Raw genomic sequence first — 22,233 nt, 5'->3', positions numbered from 1 at the left:
TAATTTGATGCTCTATGAATCCTTTAGGAACAAATAACATAAAATCGAATAGTATATTTTATACGTGAGTTGCATTTAATTGTATTTTAAATCGGTGTAAGAAAATGAATTCTGTCAGCTAAAATGATGATAATTAAAGTAACGATAATGAGTTTTAATTAAAAGGGTATATGTTGTAGAAAATGTAATAACAAATATTGTCAAGATATGATGATAGTCAGTGTTCCAATAATGTGGTTTATTTATATAAATTCGAAAAGTTTTATATTAGTACAGTAGAGACGGTAACCATATGACGGTAACCTTCATGAGACATAGCATCTGGATTTTCATTTTTTTAATGAAATTTTATTAATTTCATTTCATTTTTTATTGACTGATAAACGCGCCTATGATAGCTTGTCATTGACGTTAGAGTTATGTAGACTGAGTGTTTAAAGCGTGCCAACATCTGAGGTAATTGCTTAGGTCCAACCATTGTAGATTCATAAGAAAAAATGTAAAGTGATATTTGATAAGCTACTAAAGCTGATAATTTGAGGAATTGTTATAGTATTTGGGCTGACTGACTATCCCTTTTCTACTGTTTAACTGACTCTATATCATAACCGTTATCTATATGCAATATACAAGCTGTATAACATTTTTCATCTTTAATAAATTCCCGAAATACCATGAAAATCATAAATGAATCTTATCTATTTATTGTTCATAAATAAGAGCTAACTGACCAACCCTGTTCTAACATCTAACTGACTGACAATCATAACTGTTATTTATATGCAATATACAATCTGTTTAATAGTGTTCAGCTTAGTAAATTCATTTTAGTACCACCTAAAACTGCACCGTTTCGATAGCATGTATCTGGCCCCTGTTCTATCGTTTGCATAATTGACCGCAGCATGTGTGTGTACACAACTACTATAACCAAACCTCAAATGATCAGCTTAAGTAAATTCAACGAATTTTTTTTGGCCTGACTATTCCATTATTACTGAATGTATACTTTGCTAACATACTGTAGAACATTTAAAAAAATAAGTGTTATAAATTTGTTAGCAGAGTGGTTATAGGTACCTATGTGCTTTTGATTTATATTGTTGTAATATTTTGGTATTACTGTCTCTTCTGTTTCACATCTTATTCTTCTTACAACGGTCGGCATGTATACTTATTGTTCAAGAACAATCATATAATGTAGCGGCTGTCACTAGCTATACCTACTATTACTAAATGATTCAGGTTAAGCTTACGAATTTACTTCTGATGATTCGAAGATTTGAAAAGTTCATAGAAGATTTGAAAAGTTCATTCAAACGGTTGATCGTTATAGAGAAAGGCGTAAAAAAAGTACACGTACAGCTATCTTCATCTCTAGACCAATATATACAAACGTGTGTTGTCCATAATGTATCAGTTTATTTCATCTTATATATTTAAACCAGCAATTCTTGTATATATAGCTAAATCAACTTTTCGTCCCAAGAAACCCTTGTATACTCAATTTCATGAAAATCGGTGGAGCCATTTCCGAGATATCAACAATCTCGGTCATGGCTCCAACGATTTTCATGAAATTGTGTATACAGAAGTTATTTTGGGGCAAAAAGTTGATCTAGCTAGATTTCATTTTTAAAAAACGTCGTTTTAGTTGTGTTTTCAGGAAAAACTGAAACTAAAACTACAAAATATGACTCTTCCTGACATCTATTGGTGTATATACGAAAGAAAGTACATTACCGGGACATTTAAATTGGTATTTGTGCTCGGTCCTCCAGGCCAATCTCTATGCATCATATGATTATGACATATGACTATGATAAAAACACATAGAAACTAGCCTGACAGTCTTCTCTCATTCATTATATCGCATACAATTACAGACTAGATTATCCTTCGCGTTATCTATGTATAATATTCTATGATTTATTTTGGCTTTGTGATATTTAAAAAACTCACGTGCATTGCTCCTCATTATGGACTCACGGACCAAAAGGAATGTACCGCCATATTAAAATGCCAGATTATTATGATAGATAGATAAATACCTGAGCATAATATAGTTAGAAAAATAATTATGTTGCCATTCGAATTCCTGAATCACAACGTATTTATGTATATAAACACCATAAATATACTACACATATAGTTATTTTCCCGTTCTTTGTTCAATGTCCTCCTCCTGATATGTTGTCAGCATAGATATTTCCTTCTTTTCAACATACAACATTGTATGTAGGTAGGTAGTATATAAACATTATCAACCATTTTTATTATACAGGGTTTCACCATTTTATTTTTGAATATGTAAATTAAGGATTTATATTAATACATAAAACTGATTATATTTGTTTTCCTTTTTTAAAATAGGGAACATGTCCCGTATTTTCTCATCTTTCCGTATTTTAAAGTTGAAACCCAAAAAAATACATATTTAGCTATCTTTGACTATACAGCAGGCATGGGCAAATGTGACTCAGCAAAGTCCCGAACACTTCTGTAACTAAATAATGATCAAGACAACGACAACCTAACCAGTGTCAACCAATAATACGAGGAAGCCAGAGAGACAACATTTTTTTCTACCTATCTCATTACTATTAGAGAAACTGAGATAGGTAGAAGAATCGTATACCCGTCTCGCTTTCTCATCTATGAGCAATGCGGACTTGCATAAAGAGACACACAATAAAGTTATAACAATGGTGACTTTGACTTAAAATAACTCGGCCATGTTTGCTATACAGTACATGGACTTCTAGTCGATAGAGAGAATATCTACCTGGCCGAACAAGAAGAAGGCAGCGATCACGTCCCGGTTTGTACTATATTTTACGAACATAAACGACGGCTTCCGACTTAGAAGACTTTCCGTCACATTTTTCAAAGAAAAACTTTATAAGTTGACGAATATTCCCGATTCTGCAAAATAAGCGACTGTAAAACATCGGATTAATGAAACCTATTCAACATTATCAGTGATTTTTGAGCTTATCAAGATCTTTAAAATGAGCTTTCGGATTTATTTTTTTTTCAATTCGTTTCCTTATACGTCAGCGTTGTTTTTCACCCAAGTAATAAAAACCATTTTAAAACGATTCGCACGTTTCGAAAGTATGTAAATCCAAAATTGTTTAAAAAAGTATGATTTCTAAAGCATTTCGGGACACCCTTCATAGAAAATACATTTATTTAAATATTTCTCAATTTTATCCAACTATAAAACAATAAATACTGCTAAAAGTTTGAACATTTAACTTAACAAATAACAATAAATATGACGAGGTTTTGAAAACAAAATACCTTTTTACCTGTACAATGACAAAATAAATGAATTATTATTCTTTAAGTTTGTATATCAGGCATGGGCGAGTTATTTTAAGTCGAAGTCACCATTGTTATGGCTTTATTGTGTGCAATATATTCTATTGTATGTCCCTTTATCCAAGTCCGCATTACTCATAGAGGAGGGTATACGAATCTTCTACCTATCTCAGTTTCTCTAATAGTAAAGAGATAGCTAGAAAATAATGTTGTCTCTGTCTAACTCGCTGGTTAGGTTGTCACTGTCTTACTCGTATTAAGTGAGGAGTCCAAGGGACTTCTCTGAGTCACATTTGGCCAATTTTGTAAATACTTCACAGTTGTTACTATTTACATTGTGTAACATTAGACCCTTAAGTGCAAATGGTAGCAAAACTCGAAGGTTTCCCTAATACAACTTTATTTGTGTTATTGCTTCCATTAAAAATGAATGTCCTTAGTTAATATTTAACATATAGTGTCGAATTGAAAGTAATTCTTGCCCTGTGCGAGCGTTCAGACGTTTCCTCAAAAATGCATACTTGAATCATGCGCATTTTTTAAAATCCATTCATTGTGAAGATTTCAGTATAATTGATGTGTCAGATAATTTTGGGTTAAAAAAGAAGCTAAGATTTACTTTTAAGTACTGGCGACCAATCATACAGACTAGTTTAGCTTTAATAATTGCGACTTGCTAAACACTAATGTCCGATAATGATGTTGATGATTGAAAAATATGCTGCTCAATCACGACTTCATTTGGTTCATTGAATTTTTCAAAGCTAGAAGCTAAGCTGATTTCTATGCTTGATCGCCCTCATTTTACGATGTAAGGTTTTGTTGGGAGGGTATAGAATTAACCAAACTAAACCAAACCCTACACATAAATATTTTATTTTGTTTTTCATCCTTTTTCGTGTGCGGTCAGGTAGGTCACGCATAATGGGAAGCGGCACTGATGCAACATAAATATATTTTACTTGCTTTGCATGCTATGAATGAAAGAATTAAAGGATAAAGCTATGCATCATGCTGATTTTACGAAAGAAAAATAAAATTAACTTAAATTAAAAAACAAAAAAGTAATTTTTTCAATAGATATTCATTTCCAATGGTGAAAATCAATTTAAAAATAAACAATTTTATATCATTTACAATTTGGTCTTGACACAGTTCAAAAACAAATCTATACAAAATAAGAAAGGATTCAATACGTGATCCTTAAAAATAATGCAATGTAATTTTCAATATATCTATAGAATATTCTAAGATGTTTTTCCACATCAGTAAATTTTATACATATTTATAAAATTCACATTTTTTTGTGAGCATATGACCCGAATCTACACCCTTTAGACCAAGAGCACTAGTTGATTTTAAATATGCAAGGATAAGTGAGTATATATATTTTTCCTGGAAACTTAAAAATATTTTTGAAGACTACAAGTATCTTTTATGATGATATACAGAATCTTGATTTTGTTTAATGATACCTTACGTGCTTATGGAAGTTATCAGCCTGTGTAAGAGTTAACAAACAGTATTTATTTAACTTTTTAAGGGGTGAAAAATCAAGAAAAACGCAAAAAAAAATTTTGAAAAATTTTGGAATTTGATGAAACTCGGTGGATGGGGTAATTTGGAACCAAAAAGTAAAAAAATCATGTTAATATAATGATTGGATGCAGAGTTTCTGAGATATCGCAATATTTGGATCGATTTTAGTACGCATCTCAAAAACTATTCGACCAGTCATCAAATGCACCCGATTTTTTTACTTTTTGGGTCAAAATTACCTTATATACTGAATGTTATCAAAATTGGAGATTCAAAAAATTTCTCGATCTTTTGCAATTTTTTTAAGGGGTACTCTTTTGATAAAATCGAGAAAATCGCAAAAAAAATTGTTTTGGAATTTGATGAACTTCAGTGGATAGGGTGATTTTGATCCAAAAAGTATAAAAACCAGATGAATTTAATGATTGGACCTATAGAAGTATCAATGTCAGCGAGAATCATAGGCAAAACAGCATTTTAAAAAAATTTAGAGTTCCCAAAAAAAAAAAAATTGGTAAGTGAGGGCTATAACGTGATAGTCTAAAGGAGAAATTGCTCAGCAAAGCGGTTGGGTATCTGCTAGTCCAAAATAAAAATGTACTCTTTGGGAACGTCATACTCAAAACCGTCTAGGACATTTATTTCTTAAGGTATAGCTACCCACATTGTGTGGATGCGGTTATTACACAAAAAATGGTTTGTCTGTAAAGTTTCTAAATGCTTTAGTAAAAGTTTCAGTAAAAAGGGAACGAAAACGAATCATTCATTCACTATACACTGAAGTGATCAGTATTGTTATTAAATAACCTTTATATAGTTCTCAAATTATTTATTATATGAATCACTTGAAGTGTTCCATATTGTATGAAGAGTAATTCATATTCTGTAAGTATAAAGAATATGATATCTAGGCACTAAAATTTCCGAAAGATAAATTTTATTTACAAACTCAAAAATGATCATAAGTAATCAGAAAACAAGACTAGTGTGCCATTTTCAACAATTTGCTCATCAATGTTTAGAATCTGATTCCGATGATATTGACGATAAAAAATTTGCAACATTCTTTGAGAAAAGCTACCAAAAAGTATATAGTAAAAGTAGTCATTTGACATTACCATAAATTACAGATTCTGTAAAAATAGTCAAGTTAAAATATTTCACGGCCATCTTTATGATTTAGGTACTCAATGAATAATTACGACTATTATACATTTAAGAAAATAGAAAACCATGCATATATTTTAGCCTTACCATTATTTCGAGTGTTATAGAAAGGGGATAAGCGAGAGCAATCTTTATCAATCTTTACTTTTAAACCCAGCGAAGCGGGTGGGTATCACTCTAGTGACAAAATAATGTTGACTTACAAATTAAGCACCTATCATTTATCTTCTTCTTAGGTGGAAAAGTAAAAATATTGCTTAGTTTATAGACTACTTCAATTACCTAGAGAGTTTCATATAAATAAAATGTGAATATGATTTTCTTCATGAAAATTAAAATTATCATGATTGATTAGTTAAATTTTATGTTAAATGTAAACAATACTTTGAAAATATAATTGAAAATTTATGTTTAGTGTTTATTTTGATAAATGAATTTTTCGTTCTCTATGGTATGATTGATATAGACGCTATTCGAATTTTGAAGCAATTTTCTATAGTTTATTACTTGAAAAAAACTAATGATTGTTATACATAAAAATTATCTCTAACCCGTGACTTTGTTCGTGCTAATATAATAGTAAGATAATTGATCATTGCAAACCGATTTCGATTCTATTTCCTATAATTTATTTTGCTTTGTATTTGCAACAAATAATGGTTTCAAATGTGTGAAAAATGTGGTACTTCTAACAATTGGCTTCTAAAAATATTTTTGCACAAAAAATTCAAAAAATATAGTTTTCCACGATAAGAAGCTGTAAAAAAACTTGAACTTGATACTAGTCCCATATCCTTTTAATCGAAAGTTTCATCGAAGCAATCAGAAGTTCAAAGCCATTTACTCGTATTAACTTTTATTCATTTTTATAAAGTACCTAAACATCAAATATTTAAAACCGCAACAAAATACTTAAAGCAACTTACCTGAAAGTCAAATTTCCTAAAAACTTTTAACGTATCAATCTCAGTCTCTTCAATTCCTAATCGAGGGCAGGTTGCAAGTGATGTATCCTGTGATATTAAACTATTACGCACAGCAGTTCTCACAATACGATCATGTTGATCGTCAACTAAACCAGCCGCGGATCGAGATGAAGATCCCGAAGGTGATGGTCCCTGTCGAATGTCTTGAGTAAAACCCGAATAATAAACACATAATAAAATTGTTAATAACACTGCAGTTAAAGCGAACGCTCTTGGTGATAGTCGCCGATGTAGCTTCAATGAAAGTAGATTCATTTTCAGTTTTTTACTTTTTACAAACTTATTTTTATTTATAAACTAGTTTTAAAATTTGCTTAATTAAAAAGTTATTAAAATTCACACGTCTGTGGCTTTAAATTTAAAATTTATTACATTTTGTTATAGTTTCGTTAAATAAAACACTGAAACACTGATCATCGTTCAGAGTGTGTTTATTGATGAAGTGTCAGCATCTGAAATAAAAAACAAAAATAAATTAATATATTAAATTTTTCTGTCTACATACATAAAAAAAACAAAAAATCTTTGGGAAAAATTTCTGGTGTAAGTAAAAACAAATAAAAAATTTCTTTTAACTTTCTTGATTTTCATCTTACTAACAATTGTACCTTTATCCATCTTTAATAAGTATGATATAAAGATCATATACATTTCGCTTTGATATGGGCTAACTGACTATAAAAGTAAATGTTTTGATCAAGAATACAAATGACTTTTTAAATGTTTTTATCTCATTTTGAAGAAGTATTCATGCAAATTTCTTAGATCAGTTCTTAGTTGCGCTACGTTCGAATGCATATACAGGGTCTACCAAAAGTCACACGGCATCTCTAGAGAATGAATTCCTTAGATGAAAATAATTCGAAAGTGAAGATTGACAATGGTACATTGAAACGAAAAACTTCTGGATAATTTTCGAGATATTTTGATTTTTCAAAGTCTTTTTCAAGAGAGACGGCGAGACTTATGATACATCATGCATAGAATTAAAGCCATAGGGTGTAACTAATATTTTAATAAAATAAATTAACTAATTATTTGATATCAGTGTGAAGACCGGAAATATTCATTTTACGTTCACAATTGAATATCATAATATCATGTTTGATGCCTGTCTGCTCCCCTGTACGTCTGTAAATCCAAATTTATTATTTGAGTCTGTCTATCATGAGTCGAATGTTGTTGGAATCTGTTAAGGGTCAACATTCAATTAACGGTCTACACATTCTCTATTAATCCAATATAAAACGGTATTAGTTATTCGAAAACAATTGAATGCATTGTCGCTCACTACTTTTTGAATACTAACACAAAATCCCTGTATATTATAAATGTGAAAGTAAGGAAAATAAAAGATCAGTCATATACGATAGTTAACTATGCTATACCTGGCCTTTGGCCTGGCTTGAGCCTTCAGCAGTGGAGCTCCCTGCACTCGCACATAGCTCTAATGAATACCAATTCACAATATCTGAATAAAGCGAGCGCAATTGAATACATTTGAATAGGAAGATGTAATGTAATATATTATTTATATGCGTTTCCACCATTTATTTCATGGATTTTAATTTTTTCTAGATTGGTCCACCTGTCTTGACTGAGTTCAATTACAAACATCCAAAAAGTGCTCGATGTTCCAAAAAAAGTATTTGAAACCGTCCTATATAATCAAAACATAAAATACTTCGTAAAAGAAATGAATAGATACCTACTGGACTACTGCTGTTTTTCATAAAGAACAAAATGCTAACATAGTTTTTATATAAATTTTCATAGAAATAAATTCAATCGACAGGCGCCAAGGCGACTAAGCGTACAATATGGTCATACTGTGATAATCACTACGTGATTTTTATTGTTAATAAAATGATGAATCTATTAAATGAACTACTTTTATTTGTTAATCAAGCGTGTCTCTAGTTAGTTATTTTTCTGTATTTGTCATTTGTAATCATGTGGTGATTTATTTACATTAGTGGCATGATTGATTGATATACCGCCGACGTGTCCAATAGAATGCAGCTAATATACAAATTGGTTCGACTTTAACGTAAATAGTGCATACGAAAAGCCAAACATTTGGCGTTTTATTTTTTATCTTTGGATTTCCAAAAATTAAAAAAAAAAAAAACCATCAAAGTCTATATAAATAATAATAATAATATCGGAGTTTAACCTCCGCTTTTCAGATCCATCAGATCCATATAACAGAGGCCACACATAAAGTTTTTTAATCTTTATTTATTTTAAACTACTATCCTAGATCGATTTTTGTTTTATATAAATACGTTTTCGACTACCATTCATCAGTATGAAATAACTAATCGTAATAACTCTTATTGTGTATGTTATTCGTTGCTAATTTGGTGACGGACAGCACGAACTTGGTAGTCGAAATAGGTATTTATATAATACAAAATTTATCTATGGAAATGTGGCAAAAATTATTATCACGTGTATTGTCAATAGTTATTTCATTTTTATTGCATTCAAGTGTACGTAGACATAGAATGTCTGTTACCAATTGAGCACAAGATTTGATTATCGTATACGTAACCTTGAAGATGGAAAATATATTATGCATCAATTCGAGATAGGTATTACCATTAATTTAGATACATTTATTACATGTAACTATGGTAGATAATTTGGCTGTGATATTTTCTATCGGATCCTTGATATTCGAGATCCGAAATAACATCAACAAAGACATGAATAAGGACAATATACGATATGGATTTTTAGTTTGTAATTCATAATTTATACAATTTACATAGTCTTATGATTAACTGAAGTTGTGGGTGTTCACCAATGCCTATTTTGCCAATTTTCAGCTTTTTACCAGTAAAATTTTTTTATGCGCGAAAAAGGGGATGCTTTCAGAAAGATTTTCCACGTTTTTTGAAATTTACTCGAAAATTATGCATTTGAAAAAAGGTCAAAAGTTATCGGGCGTAAAATTTCTGAGCGATTTGTATATAAACTTTTTTTATCTTTCATATTTTCTGAAAGGTCTATATCAATGTATAATTTTCCGTGTTTTTGGTGGTTTCCTCAATTTTTCTGAAGAACTCTGCATTTCAGAGAAAAATAATTTGAACAAAAATTGTTAAGTATAAAATTATTAACACCGGGAACTCATACAAGATTCACCTCAAAGTGCAAAAGAAGGTAAACGGATTCGTCTAACAAATAATTAAGCAACCAGGCAGGCACTTTAATATTTGGCAGACGTATTTGTTTGTCTTTTGTTTCTGGATAGCCTTGGCTAACTCTGAAGTGAGCTTTTACACGCAATTCATTGAAATGGGGAATTCAATATTCGAGTTTTAAGACTGCTTGGATCTAAAAGTATAAAACATCTTTATAATTCAAAATTCAATAACCGATCGGCAAATTTTCTGGTTTTTTGACCGTCAGCCTGCAGGCATTTCTCCCAAATTCTCATATAACTATAGTCCGCCTATTTTATACTGGTTTTAGATCATGCTATAGCCTGGGTCAAATTTAACTAACACTTATATTTACCTAAATCGGTTATTAAGTGTAAAAACTCTCCCAATGTTTACAAATGTGATTGGTGTGTCGATGCGTGTAATGAGAAAATCAATGTTCGTTAGTGATATCTATTGAATATTTTACTCATACACCCGGAATAAATTTGTGGATGGCTTAGTAGTAGCAACAGTGTATTATAGTAGTCGAGTTCATATGAATATAAATGTGAATATGTTTCAGAGTATTATTTATATTCATAAAAGCATACACAATAGCGCTCTAACAAGATAAGCGGATAAAAAATCCTGTTATCTATTGATAATTTAAACTTTTACTTTCAAGTTTTGGAATCCATTGAGAGGAGTTCATGTTTAGAGGCGAACCAAAATTTTAAAAATTATTTGACAATAAATTTGTTAAAATCAATCAAAAGTTTGTTTATTTTTTTGGACCTAGATATTCGATTGCCAAAATTGACAACTATGGATTTCAAATCCTGTATCTTCGAAATAATCACCGCACTAAAATTTTTCTCATGTTATTCAAAGACTTAAGTTGCGGCTAAGAACTTCCGAACCTAACCAACTCCTCTATTGTCGACAAAGTCAATCCAACCAACTCATAATTACAACAGAACTCCCGGCCTCACAAGAAAACCGATGAGCACACTGTCAAACATATCCAAATTTTCACACTTTTCTAAAGGACTCAGAGGTAGATTTCATAAATAATGCCATCAGATATAACGTAGAAAATGCTTTGAATCAGAGTATCTGTACTCAGATTATGAGTTCAACTCCACATGATCTTCTATCAGTTGTTCTGCTTCTAAGCTATCGGATTCTGTGTTGATTATGATGTATAAAGTGTAGTTCTGCTTCTAAGCTATCGTATTCTGTGTTGATTATGATGTGTAAAGTGTAAAGCGCATGAAAGAAATGTATTTTATTTCTTGTGCCCTTCTGTACCAACTATTACTTTTGATACATTAGTAGATAAAAAAAAACTTTTTCATTTACTAGGCAAACAACTAGAAGTAATCAAGATTCAAGAAGTTAATTAATGTTTAATTTTATATAAATAAATAGATTTTACTCTTTGAGTTCTATACAAAACAAATACCTAGGAATTGTATTTAAGCAATTTTATTTTTCTTCATTTATTTTCATTTTTTATAGTTTTTTGACCACTCTTTTCTTAGATCGTACTAAGTCAATAATCCCGCATCTAAGTCTTGCTTCATTTCTGCTATAATAATTAGTTGTGTTTCTTAGGATATGGTTCTGTACCTTTATGTATGTATATATGTATATAGGGTATAACTACAGGCATAAATATCAACAAATGTATCCATAGCGATGTACAATTATTTAAGATATAGCCTTCGTTAATTATCCTCTATAATTTAAAAAATTTCTATTGCTAACAATAAAATCATTACAAATAAGTAATAATTTCAAATTCAAATAATTTTATTTTAAAACTGATTAAAATGCTTTTTTTAACGTTAATATTACTTAAATATTAAAGTTAGAGAAAAATTGTTAGGGGATAAATTGTAGTAAATTTTATTTTCTGAAAAATTTTCTGATTATCAAAATTTTTGAAGATGAAGACATTCTCAAATTTTTGTTATTTATAAGAATATCGATTTGAACTTTTGCACAGTCACACAAGATGGTAGGTCACATTTTTTAAGATACTTGACCGAAATCAGAACCTTAGCCTCAGCCTCACTTAATGCCAACGACCTTTTTAAAGCTAACGCGGCACTGTTTATAGACAATAGTAAGAATTTTTGTTAGAGTCGGTTAAATTTGAAATAATGATTAAAGCTCTTTTTGTGTTCTATCCATACATAACACAATAATAGTTTAAAACCCTCATCAGTAATTAAGTGTTACTATATTATTTAATTGTTCGGCCATTAGTCTTTTATGTGTTTTATACACAATTAGTATATAAAAGCATTCACTATTCGAACAAGTTCTATTTTACTGGCGGTATAAGTATCCAAAGCCAAGAAGTTGTTATACACAATAAGTATGTGATACAGACAATGTGTATCAATAAACATATTTCTATAACTTAGAATTTTCGACTATAAGTATCTTATAACATTATCAACCACTCACCATCCTTTTATGGGAAAATGCGTTCATAGACTGTAAGTAAGTGACAGAAAAAAATCAATTTTTTACAGTTTTTTTCCCCACACAAATGATATATTCAGTACCAGCTTGATACACGCCCGCTTTACTTGGCTTAAAAGTAAAAACCACCGCTGTATAGCCTCCAGTTTTCCTTTTTTTAATTGTAAAATAGTCATAATTCATTGAGTATGTCAGAAAGGTGGCCATGAATTGTGGCATTTACAGCTTGCAATTTTTACAGAAATCTTTAATTTATGGTTCGAAATGATAATCATTCTGCTTCATCTGTGATCATTATTTTCAACCATAAATTAAAGATTTCTGTTAAAATTCAAAATAGTAAATGTCAGATTAAATTTAATTTTTTTTAAATATCTGTATCTTTATAATTTATAGCTTATGTGTTATTCTGATGTATGAGCTATATTGCTGTACAGTTTCATTAAAAACCATTCGCTAGTTTTGGCATGAAAGCGTAACAAACAAACAAACAAACATCCTTACTTTCACATTTATAATATATAGGGATTATAAGCCATTTCTGTTACCGATTGGAAGCAGACACATTCAGTTAATGTTCGGCATAGCATTTTTTAATGGATATTATTGGAAATCGAAAAACGCTTTGTATTCTATGTGATAAAATTTGATTGAAACATTCTGTAAAAACAAAATATATATGTAATAATTACCGAGGGTTTTATTAATTTAATTGCTGTAAATGTTGAATATAGTGTAACTTGCATCATCATCATAAATACCTGAACCTGGACGAATCATTAAAGGTAACACCAATTGAATATAATACTTAACTTTAATTGTTTGGTGTCATTTTCAAAATATCTTATATCATTTTTATCAAATAATTTATTATATAAGAGATTAAGACTTGTCAGGTTTATAAAACAAAGTAAGTAAGTTACGATACTCGATGATATTCAAAATTACCACATCAAATTCCAAAACAAAAATTTTTTTTGCGATTTTCTCGATTTTTTCAAAGGGGTACCCCTTAAAAAAATTGCAAAAAATCGAAAAATTTTGTTAATCTCCGATTTCGATAAAACTCAATATATAAGGTAATTTTGACCCAAAAAGTTCAAAAATCGGGTGCATTTGATGACTAGTCGAATAGTTTTTGAAATACGGACTAAAATGGATCCGAATATTGCGATATCTAAGAAACTCTGAATCCAATCATTAAATTAACCGGATTTTTATACTTTTTGGATCAAAATTACCCCATCCACCGAGTTTCATCAAATTCCAAAACAAAAATTTTTTTGCGATTTTCTCGATTTTTTCAAAGGGGTACCCCTTAAAAAAATTGCAAAAAATCGAAAAATTTTGTTAATCTCCGATTTCGATAAAACTCAGTATATAAGGTAATTTTGACCCAAAAAGTTCAAAAATCGGGTGCATTTGATGACTGGTCGAATAGTTTTTGAGATACGGACTAAAATTAATCCAAATATTGCGATATCTCAGAAACTCTGTATCCAAATTTTTCCTGTAGCAAAAAAAAGTATCCTTGTCTATCTTCTTGCACCTTTTAAATCTGAAATATCCTTCACAATTATTGTTTTCGTTTATTACGAATCATTGAGTCTTTGATGTGAACCGAAATGCACCCTGTAAAAAAAGATTATAAACGTTTACTAAAAATAAGACAGACATAAAGCAGTCATAACATGAGTAATTACCAACGAATAATTAAGTAAAATGAAGATAGAATACTGCTTAGTACATACAAACAGATTTTTCAGTTACAAGATACTACAAGGTAATTCAATAAAATATATAATGTAGTAAAATCGTCGAAAAAAGAGACTAAATTTTCATTAAATCAAAATCTGGGGAATTTTAAATAGCAGATAGGTAATATCCCCTTAAATCATAAAAGAAATCTCGAAAACTATATGTTTACAAAAAACTGGATACAAAACAATTTATTCGTTTATTACGCTATATGCATGTGTTACGCTATTTACAGAACTAGTAAAAGTTTTAAAAATCTTTCAGTTATTCATTAGGGGATAAACCTTAATTTCGAGATAAAATTGGTGTGTGATTATGGTAATAACCAACTGTCAAAATGGATTTTTTTCATTTATTTAATACATTCAAGTAAAAAAAAACTGTACTAACAAAGATTGAATTTTCGAATCAACTATTACTGAAGCTCAAAATTTAATAAAATTCAAAATTATCTATGCGGGTCACAGTTTGAGTAGGTTTGGTGTGTACAATCAAATTGTCATGGAAGGCGGACTATGACCTGCATCAGCAACGCCATAGCGTAAGAGTGACAATTAACAAGGACCGGTTAACATTCTTACAGCTTAATTATTTACCCGACTGTCAAGGAATGGTTATGTTTTTCCCGCGTATCTTGTATGTAAGCATTTATGTACTTTGGTTGAAATTTGCTTATTACCTCGTAGCTTCCAAACACTGCAATGGATTCTGACAGTTAAGGTGTCGTTATAATTGTCTTAAAATTTTTAAGAGAAAGGTCCCCATACTACAAACAGTTAGATTTGCGAAGACTAAAAAAAGGAATGATTGGAAATCGAGAAAAAGTAGAATGAAGTAGGCAAATTTTTAGCCAAAAGCCACCAGCCCCAGGAGCCCCAGGTAAGATTTACGAAGAAGAAAAGTAAGCATTGCACAATGTTTTACTAGTTCTTAGTCTATACAAACTCTACCTATTGTAGTATCTTATGTACCTACATTCTACAGAACACAATAACTTTATAGCATCTTGTATGCGTGCTAAATAAATGAACAATATTGTTTGATGTTAATTTGTCAGTTAAAGTTTATTAGAATGACATTTTACAAACTGTTTACACATCCCTAAAGTATAATAATATTATATATTTTATATGTACCTTGTAAGTACGTACGTAAATTATAAATTAAATTACTGCGCAGAGAATTAGTTCGTTCTACAAAGAAGGAGCTTTTTGAGTATTTTTTTTACCTTGTTTACAGACAGGTTCTTCTGAGTTTAGCGACACGGATTGATTACTATTAAAATTATCCAGTTAATCATTTTTCGTTTGTGGCTGCCCTTTTTTGCAAAATTACTCATTTAAGGTGATCGTAAAACTACAGTATTGAAAACAATTTTTGGTTTATTGCACGGTACATACATATAAACCAAATACATGCTTTGTAGTCAAATAATGTGTTATTTTTAGTTTTACAAAACCATGCAACTACACAAAAATATATAATATATTGTGTGCAAGTACTGCTTCTAAATTTGATAATACAGATATCGCTCTTCAATCATCAATACTTTTACTATAGTCATTTCTGTTCATCAAATGATGGATCTTCGATGAACTCATGATTAAATTAAACTACAAGATTGTCTTCATATTTTAGATAGTTTTTTATCACACTTTCTAGATTTTTTGATATAGAAATATCCAATTGAAATATGATTCATCATTTTTTCAGTCAACTTGAACGATAAAATAATAATAAAATACCCGATGATTTTTTGTGATTTTTGGAAACTTTGTTAATCAAAAAATGTATTTATTAAGTTTTATTGAAATCCCTAATATTATTTTATCCTTGCATATCTCCTTAATGACTTTAAGGGTTTCTAGTTTCTATATTTAGACTAAGATCTTATCCTGAATGAAACATTCAAGATAAGTAGTGCCATCGTCTAAGATAAGTTATATGATTTTGGCCCAAGATTTGGTATCTGATCGTCGCTCAAGCCTGTTTGCAAAACCAAGAACAATCGAGATTAATTTTTAATTGTGATTAAGATGGCGAAAAAGTAATGTGGAAAAATTGATGGGTTTTTGTTTTTCAGCATTTTCAAAAACTCCTCAATACAACCCTTTATTTCATAAATTAGACCAAATATCAATTAAAATTGATCCAATTCACTCGGGGTATTGAAATGATACACAAGAGAAACAATTGTATCTAATTACAAAGCAGACAGATTGATGCCCAGTGGTGACATGAATTTGAAATCTATTTCTAAACAAGTCAACATGCATATAAACTTCAAATTATTTATTTATGATTTATTCAAATACTTAAACTATTGTAAATAAATTCTGTTTAATAATAATAATTAGTAAGCAGTGTAAATAAATACAAATCTAATGTAATAAATTATGTTCAAATATCGGCAATACCATTTATAATCTCAATTGTTATAGCAAGGGAGATTTAATAACATTAATTGGACACGTGAGGTATCCATCTGCAAAGCGGTGAGGTAATCGCCGGAGGACTTATAAAGAGCCCACTACCCGTTATTACACAGTATCCGAAACCTATTATGTAACGGATTGTTTTTTTAAAAAAGCTGGATCGCTTTTTACCCGACTATCAAGAAGTGGTTATGTTTTTCAAGCTTTCTTTATAACCTCGTATCTACTAAACGGCCCGATGAATTTCAACAGATAAGATAGCGTTATATTCGTCTTAAAAACCCAAGTGTTCTTAGATAGATATTTGAAAGAGAGAAACAAAATGGCGGATTTTTTGCGTAAAATAGTAATACGTTAATAAAAAAATTAACCAAACCTATCGATAATTATTTTATACCATATATATATGAAATATACGTAGTATATTAAGTTTAGTCCCAAGTTTGTAAAGCTTAAAAATATTGATGCTGCGAAAAAAATTTTGGTATAGGTGTTCATAGAATAATCTAATTAGTCCATTTTCGATTGTCCGTCCGTCCGTCCGTCTGTGAACATGACCACTCAAAAACGAAAATTATATATCAGATATCAAGCTGAAATTTTTACAGCGCACTCAGGGCGAAAAAAATGAGCTCGAGTTCATAAATGAGCAATATAGGTCAATTGGATCTTGTAAACCGTTAGAGATAGAACAATATAGTTTATCCTTATCAAAAGTTTATTCCTTATCAAAAAATAAACAAGTTTTGTTTGGAACATTTTTTTGTAAACATCACTGTTTACTCACGAGAGCACACATTAGCATATACAAATTTTATAGTATGTATTAATATGGGATTTTTCAGTTATGTACTCGTAATTGTGACATGTACAGGTATATGTGTAATGTGATAGAGTAATCAACACTGTCTATACATGGTATTTCAACATTTAACTCAGTCAATTGTTTGTTTTTACTTGTTTTTTTTTTTAATATCAACAACTACAAGTAAATAAATAAATAATGAAAAGAAAAATCAACAAAAATATATAGAAAGTAATGATAAATCAAGAATGTATTTATTTTTATTAGATTTTAACTTATATATTTATTTTTTATTAGTATTATTGTTTAGAAAAGCAAAATTCTCGCTCATAATAATATTTAGTTTTATTTTTATTTTTATCGTAAACAATAATACGGTCTACGTTTATTTATGTTTAGAATATAAAAACATTCTTTTGATTAAAGTCTCTTTCACTATTCAATAAAAAAAATGTTGTGAAAACCTATAAAATATTTCATTTAATGTTTGCCACGTTTGTACGTACTAAACGTTTGTTTGTATATATTCTACAGGGTGTTCGAGTTTAATAGTCAAATTGAAAATACATAGTCTCAATAATTCGGACACTCGATAGCTCAAAATGTCTAGTCCGAATCGCTCCCTATGCCAGTAAAAAAACAAGATTGTACGATCGAGACAATTGTATTTAGAACCTCAAAACAAGTTAGAATTTCTTTGCCTGATCGGAAATGCTTCGTTCAAGAGATATCATAAATTAGTTCTAGAACCTTTAGAAGGAGGAAACAAATACCGAAATAATCCACGATAGGATAATTAAAAATTTCATTAATATTAATAAAAACTCTTGTATTATTCTCTTTTACGGTTATAATAATAATCAATTGATTTTTTATTGGAAAGTACTCGGCGTTGTTCTAATGTCCGCAACCATGAAAGCTCCATTATGATAACTACAAAACATATGCTTTAAGGTAAGAATTGTATAGCAATAAACCGCACACCTTTGACTTTTCTTTTTTTTCTCGATCCAAAATCACTTATATAACTCATTCTGTACAAATTAATAAGTGAATATCTTTCGCACGAAGGTATCCGAGAAAACTGCTAGAGAATATTTTTACTTGCTTTGAGATCATAAACATGTAATTCCAGTTTGCCTATTTAACTCGTGAACACTCTGTAAATACAAATATAACCTATAAAAACTCATTAATTTGTTATTCAACAAGGATTTATACTATAAAAGCTAGACATTTTCCGTCGACTTCGCTGAATAATTTCAAATTTAAACTCTTAAAAAGAAAGGGGGCGAGACTCAAGGAGGACCTTATCTGAAAAGCTAGCTAAATTCACAATAACACATTTGCATCCCTAAAAAAAGTTGAATCTACACTACCAGTGTTCACACCTTTAGAAAGAGCCAAGAGAGAGGAGGAAATAATCAAGGAAGCCTGGTCGGTCTGGTTGGCTGGAAACACTAGTCACGTACCGGGCATAACAGGAGCCGGAAATACAGCAATAAAATCAGATTGTCTCGCATCCAATCTTTATTATTTTTACTTGATTTTTGACCATACTCTCCTGAAAATCTTGATCAAAATTTATAGAAAATTAAAAACGCAGCATACTGAGATCAAAGATCATATTGGAGATGATAAAGAAGAGAGATAAGTTGAGGTTATATGGGGGTGACGGATTATATTTGTTTTAAAATTGATATTAATGCTCAAGATGTGAAGTGTTAAAATGAGGGGGAAAGGGTTCATTGATACCATTGATACCAAACGAAGCAGGCGGGTGAACGTTAGTATTATATAAAATAAAATAAAATAAAATAATAATAGATAAATAGTGTCTATAATAAAATTAACGTTTAGTTAAATTGGAAACATTAAACTCTAGCTTATTAAAAATTGTCTAGTCTCATGTTATGTCCCATGGTCAAGAAAGGTTACATAATTTTTCTACAAGATGTCGTCTTTAAACTTTTCATTAAAATTCATAACGAATTCAAATAAATCAATATGCTTCAACATTTCTGTTGGATAAAATTTTTGAGTATTTGCAATACAATTATCGTCAACAACTTCAAAGTTAATTGATAATTTTTAAGTTTGAGCTTGAAATGAAAATGTGAACATTTTTAGAAATTATAGAATTTCTCGAAATAAAAATGTGACAGGATCAATTTTTGTATCATGAAGGTTTGCTGGAAGATATTGCCAGCAATCAAACGTACAAATTGGATTTGTTACGAGGTAATTACAAATTTTACAATTGTCCGTTGTATCTAAGACCATAAAGTAAGATGTTTAAGCGATTATTAAATGATTTTGATATAGAATAGTGATTTCCAAGACCATAAAGTAAGATGTTTATGTGATTATTAAATGACTGTGATATAAAATAAATCATTAATTAAAATGCAGCTATCGCATGTAGGTAAAGGAAAAAACAAATATAAATATTTATGTTGAAATAAAATTGTGTTATAAAAGCACTATACATCGCAGATTATATTATAATAAAATCGGTCAAGTGCGAGTCGAATCCGCGTTGAAAGGATTCTGTTATAAATTATCGTAGTACCTTTCTTTAAAATTTAACGACATTTTGGGAATAAATCTATCTATTGTAAAAGTGTGTCATGGCGTACATTCTTGAATAAATGGTATAAAAGCGAGTGATCAAAGAGTAATCACCAGCCAATTACAAAAATATTTTTTTTTTCAGATTGTTCACTTGAACGAGCACTTTCATTTTAAGCGGGGAGACATTTGAAGTACTTACTATAATTGTTTTCCCAATTAACCCCCGAAAGCTAACATCTGAACAAATAAAAAAAATAAAAGCGCTTTCTGTTTATAACTATTTATAAAAAATTTACAACTAATAATAATTTCTATTGATCAAAAAGTTATAGGCAATGAATATTACGTAAGTGATATAGCTTTTTGAGTAAAGATAGCACACATAATACAGTTATCAACTAATAAAAATCGGAGGCAGTCGTAAAGACTACCGAAATTATTAACGTGTTTATAAACAACTATTATAAATAATTAAAAAAGTAACACAGTGTTTTCAAGCGGTCACCCATCCTAGAACTAAGTGTGAACAATGTTGCTTAACTACAGTGATCGCATGGTAAGCTTTACCTTTCAAATTAAACTTTATTCACAATAAAAAACAAATGTGGTGGTAACAGTTTTTTTTTTCAATGTGGTATGTATGGAGCAAAGTGCCTAAAGAAGTTTTCACTTCAAAACTATAAACTATATTTTGAATTTTCAAACTGATTTTAATTAAAAATAAAATTTGATAATTTCTGTATTAAAATTATTAACATTAATCTAATATTATATGACACGTGAAACCAATTTAATTTTTTGTTTTTGCACCAAGGTAGATTTGATATGTGATAATTAAATTTGATAAATATGTGATTATTTAAATGATATAATTTTTGAATTTGATGAAAAATAATTAATTTTTGTATTAATTTTTCAGCCGAGACCGCATGTTTGCCTTTGGTGTCGGAATTCACTGCTCTGCCACTAGGCCAGTGTACCTCAGTGTGTTGAAATATTGTGAGTATAGCTTTAGATATACCTAGAAAAAACATGTTGATGCTGATGATGATAACTTAGCATTGCTGACGCGATTTTTCTCTACCAGAAAAATTAAGGCACCTATAAGTTGCCACTTTAAAACGTATCAATTACAGATTGTAAAACAAATAAAAATACTTTCTAATTTTCTAACTATGTACTTTCATGGAATTTCAATTTTTCAAGAACTAAGTTTTTTCATCAAAGTACGGAATTTTAAAAAAGATGAAATTTTTTCATTATAAAAGAGATTGTAATTTTAATAATATTTTAAAAGGTTTTTTCAATAAAACGACGAATATGGATATTTTACTGAATAGAGGATAAGTAAAAATAAACTATGTTTATGTAAAATGTTTCCAAATAAAATGAGCATTTCGGATGTTACTTCAAATATAGATGAACGAATAAAAATATACGAGTATTACAGAAAATTTAATCATAAATTTCAAAAAAAATGTCCTATTTGTGTTTTTATTAGTCGATTGGAATGTAAGATATTGCGGTATCAATCTAAAATTGGAAACGCATGTAAAACTTAGCAAAGTAAAACAATCCGCGTTTATGCTATGTACGCGCATTAGAAGATATAGAGCTTTGATACGTTGTATGTATACCATTGTCATAAAAAAGTAAATTTACATTGACAAAAAGTTTTAAGTAATTCGTACAAGAATGGTGACATGAATAGATAGAATAACGTAATAATGGAGAGGAAAAAGATTGTCACAGGGCTGGATGTCGGGACGATTAAAAAAACTTGTAATAGGCTTGATAATTTCCGTGAATGACATGACAGTTCGAACTACCATGAAATACCATGTACAGACAGTGTTGATAACGCAATCGTTTGCTTTTTACTTCATGTAAGTAAAGACAGAGGAATCACTCTTTCTCAAAAAAAAAAAAAAAATAGAAGTATCTTTCTTCTCACTTTGTCAGTGGAAATATTAATAAACAAACACATACTT

General features: G+C 29.7%; 1 protein-coding gene across 1 annotated transcript in view; it reads right to left on the bottom strand.

The window, feature by feature from the left end:
- The window catches only part of LOC123292548 (alpha-mannosidase 2), a 44,607-nt gene extending 37,172 nt beyond the window's left edge, over positions 1-7,435 (bottom strand). The window contains exon 1 of the mRNA XM_044873262.1: positions 6,960-7,435. Coding sequence (XP_044729197.1) covers positions 6,960-7,274 — 315 coding nt within the window. The 5' untranslated portion in view covers positions 7,275-7,435. The remainder of the gene's footprint in view (positions 1-6,959) is intronic.
- Positions 7,436-22,233: the final 14,798 nt, after the last annotated feature.

Source organism: Chrysoperla carnea, chromosome 2 (genome assembly GCF_905475395.1).
Source record: "Chrysoperla carnea chromosome 2, inChrCarn1.1, whole genome shotgun sequence".
In the NCBI taxonomy this organism is placed as follows: domain Eukaryota; kingdom Metazoa; phylum Arthropoda; class Insecta; order Neuroptera; family Chrysopidae; genus Chrysoperla; species Chrysoperla carnea.
Note: the sequence above shows the minus strand (reverse complement) of the source record. Positions and strands in the feature narration are given on the sequence as shown.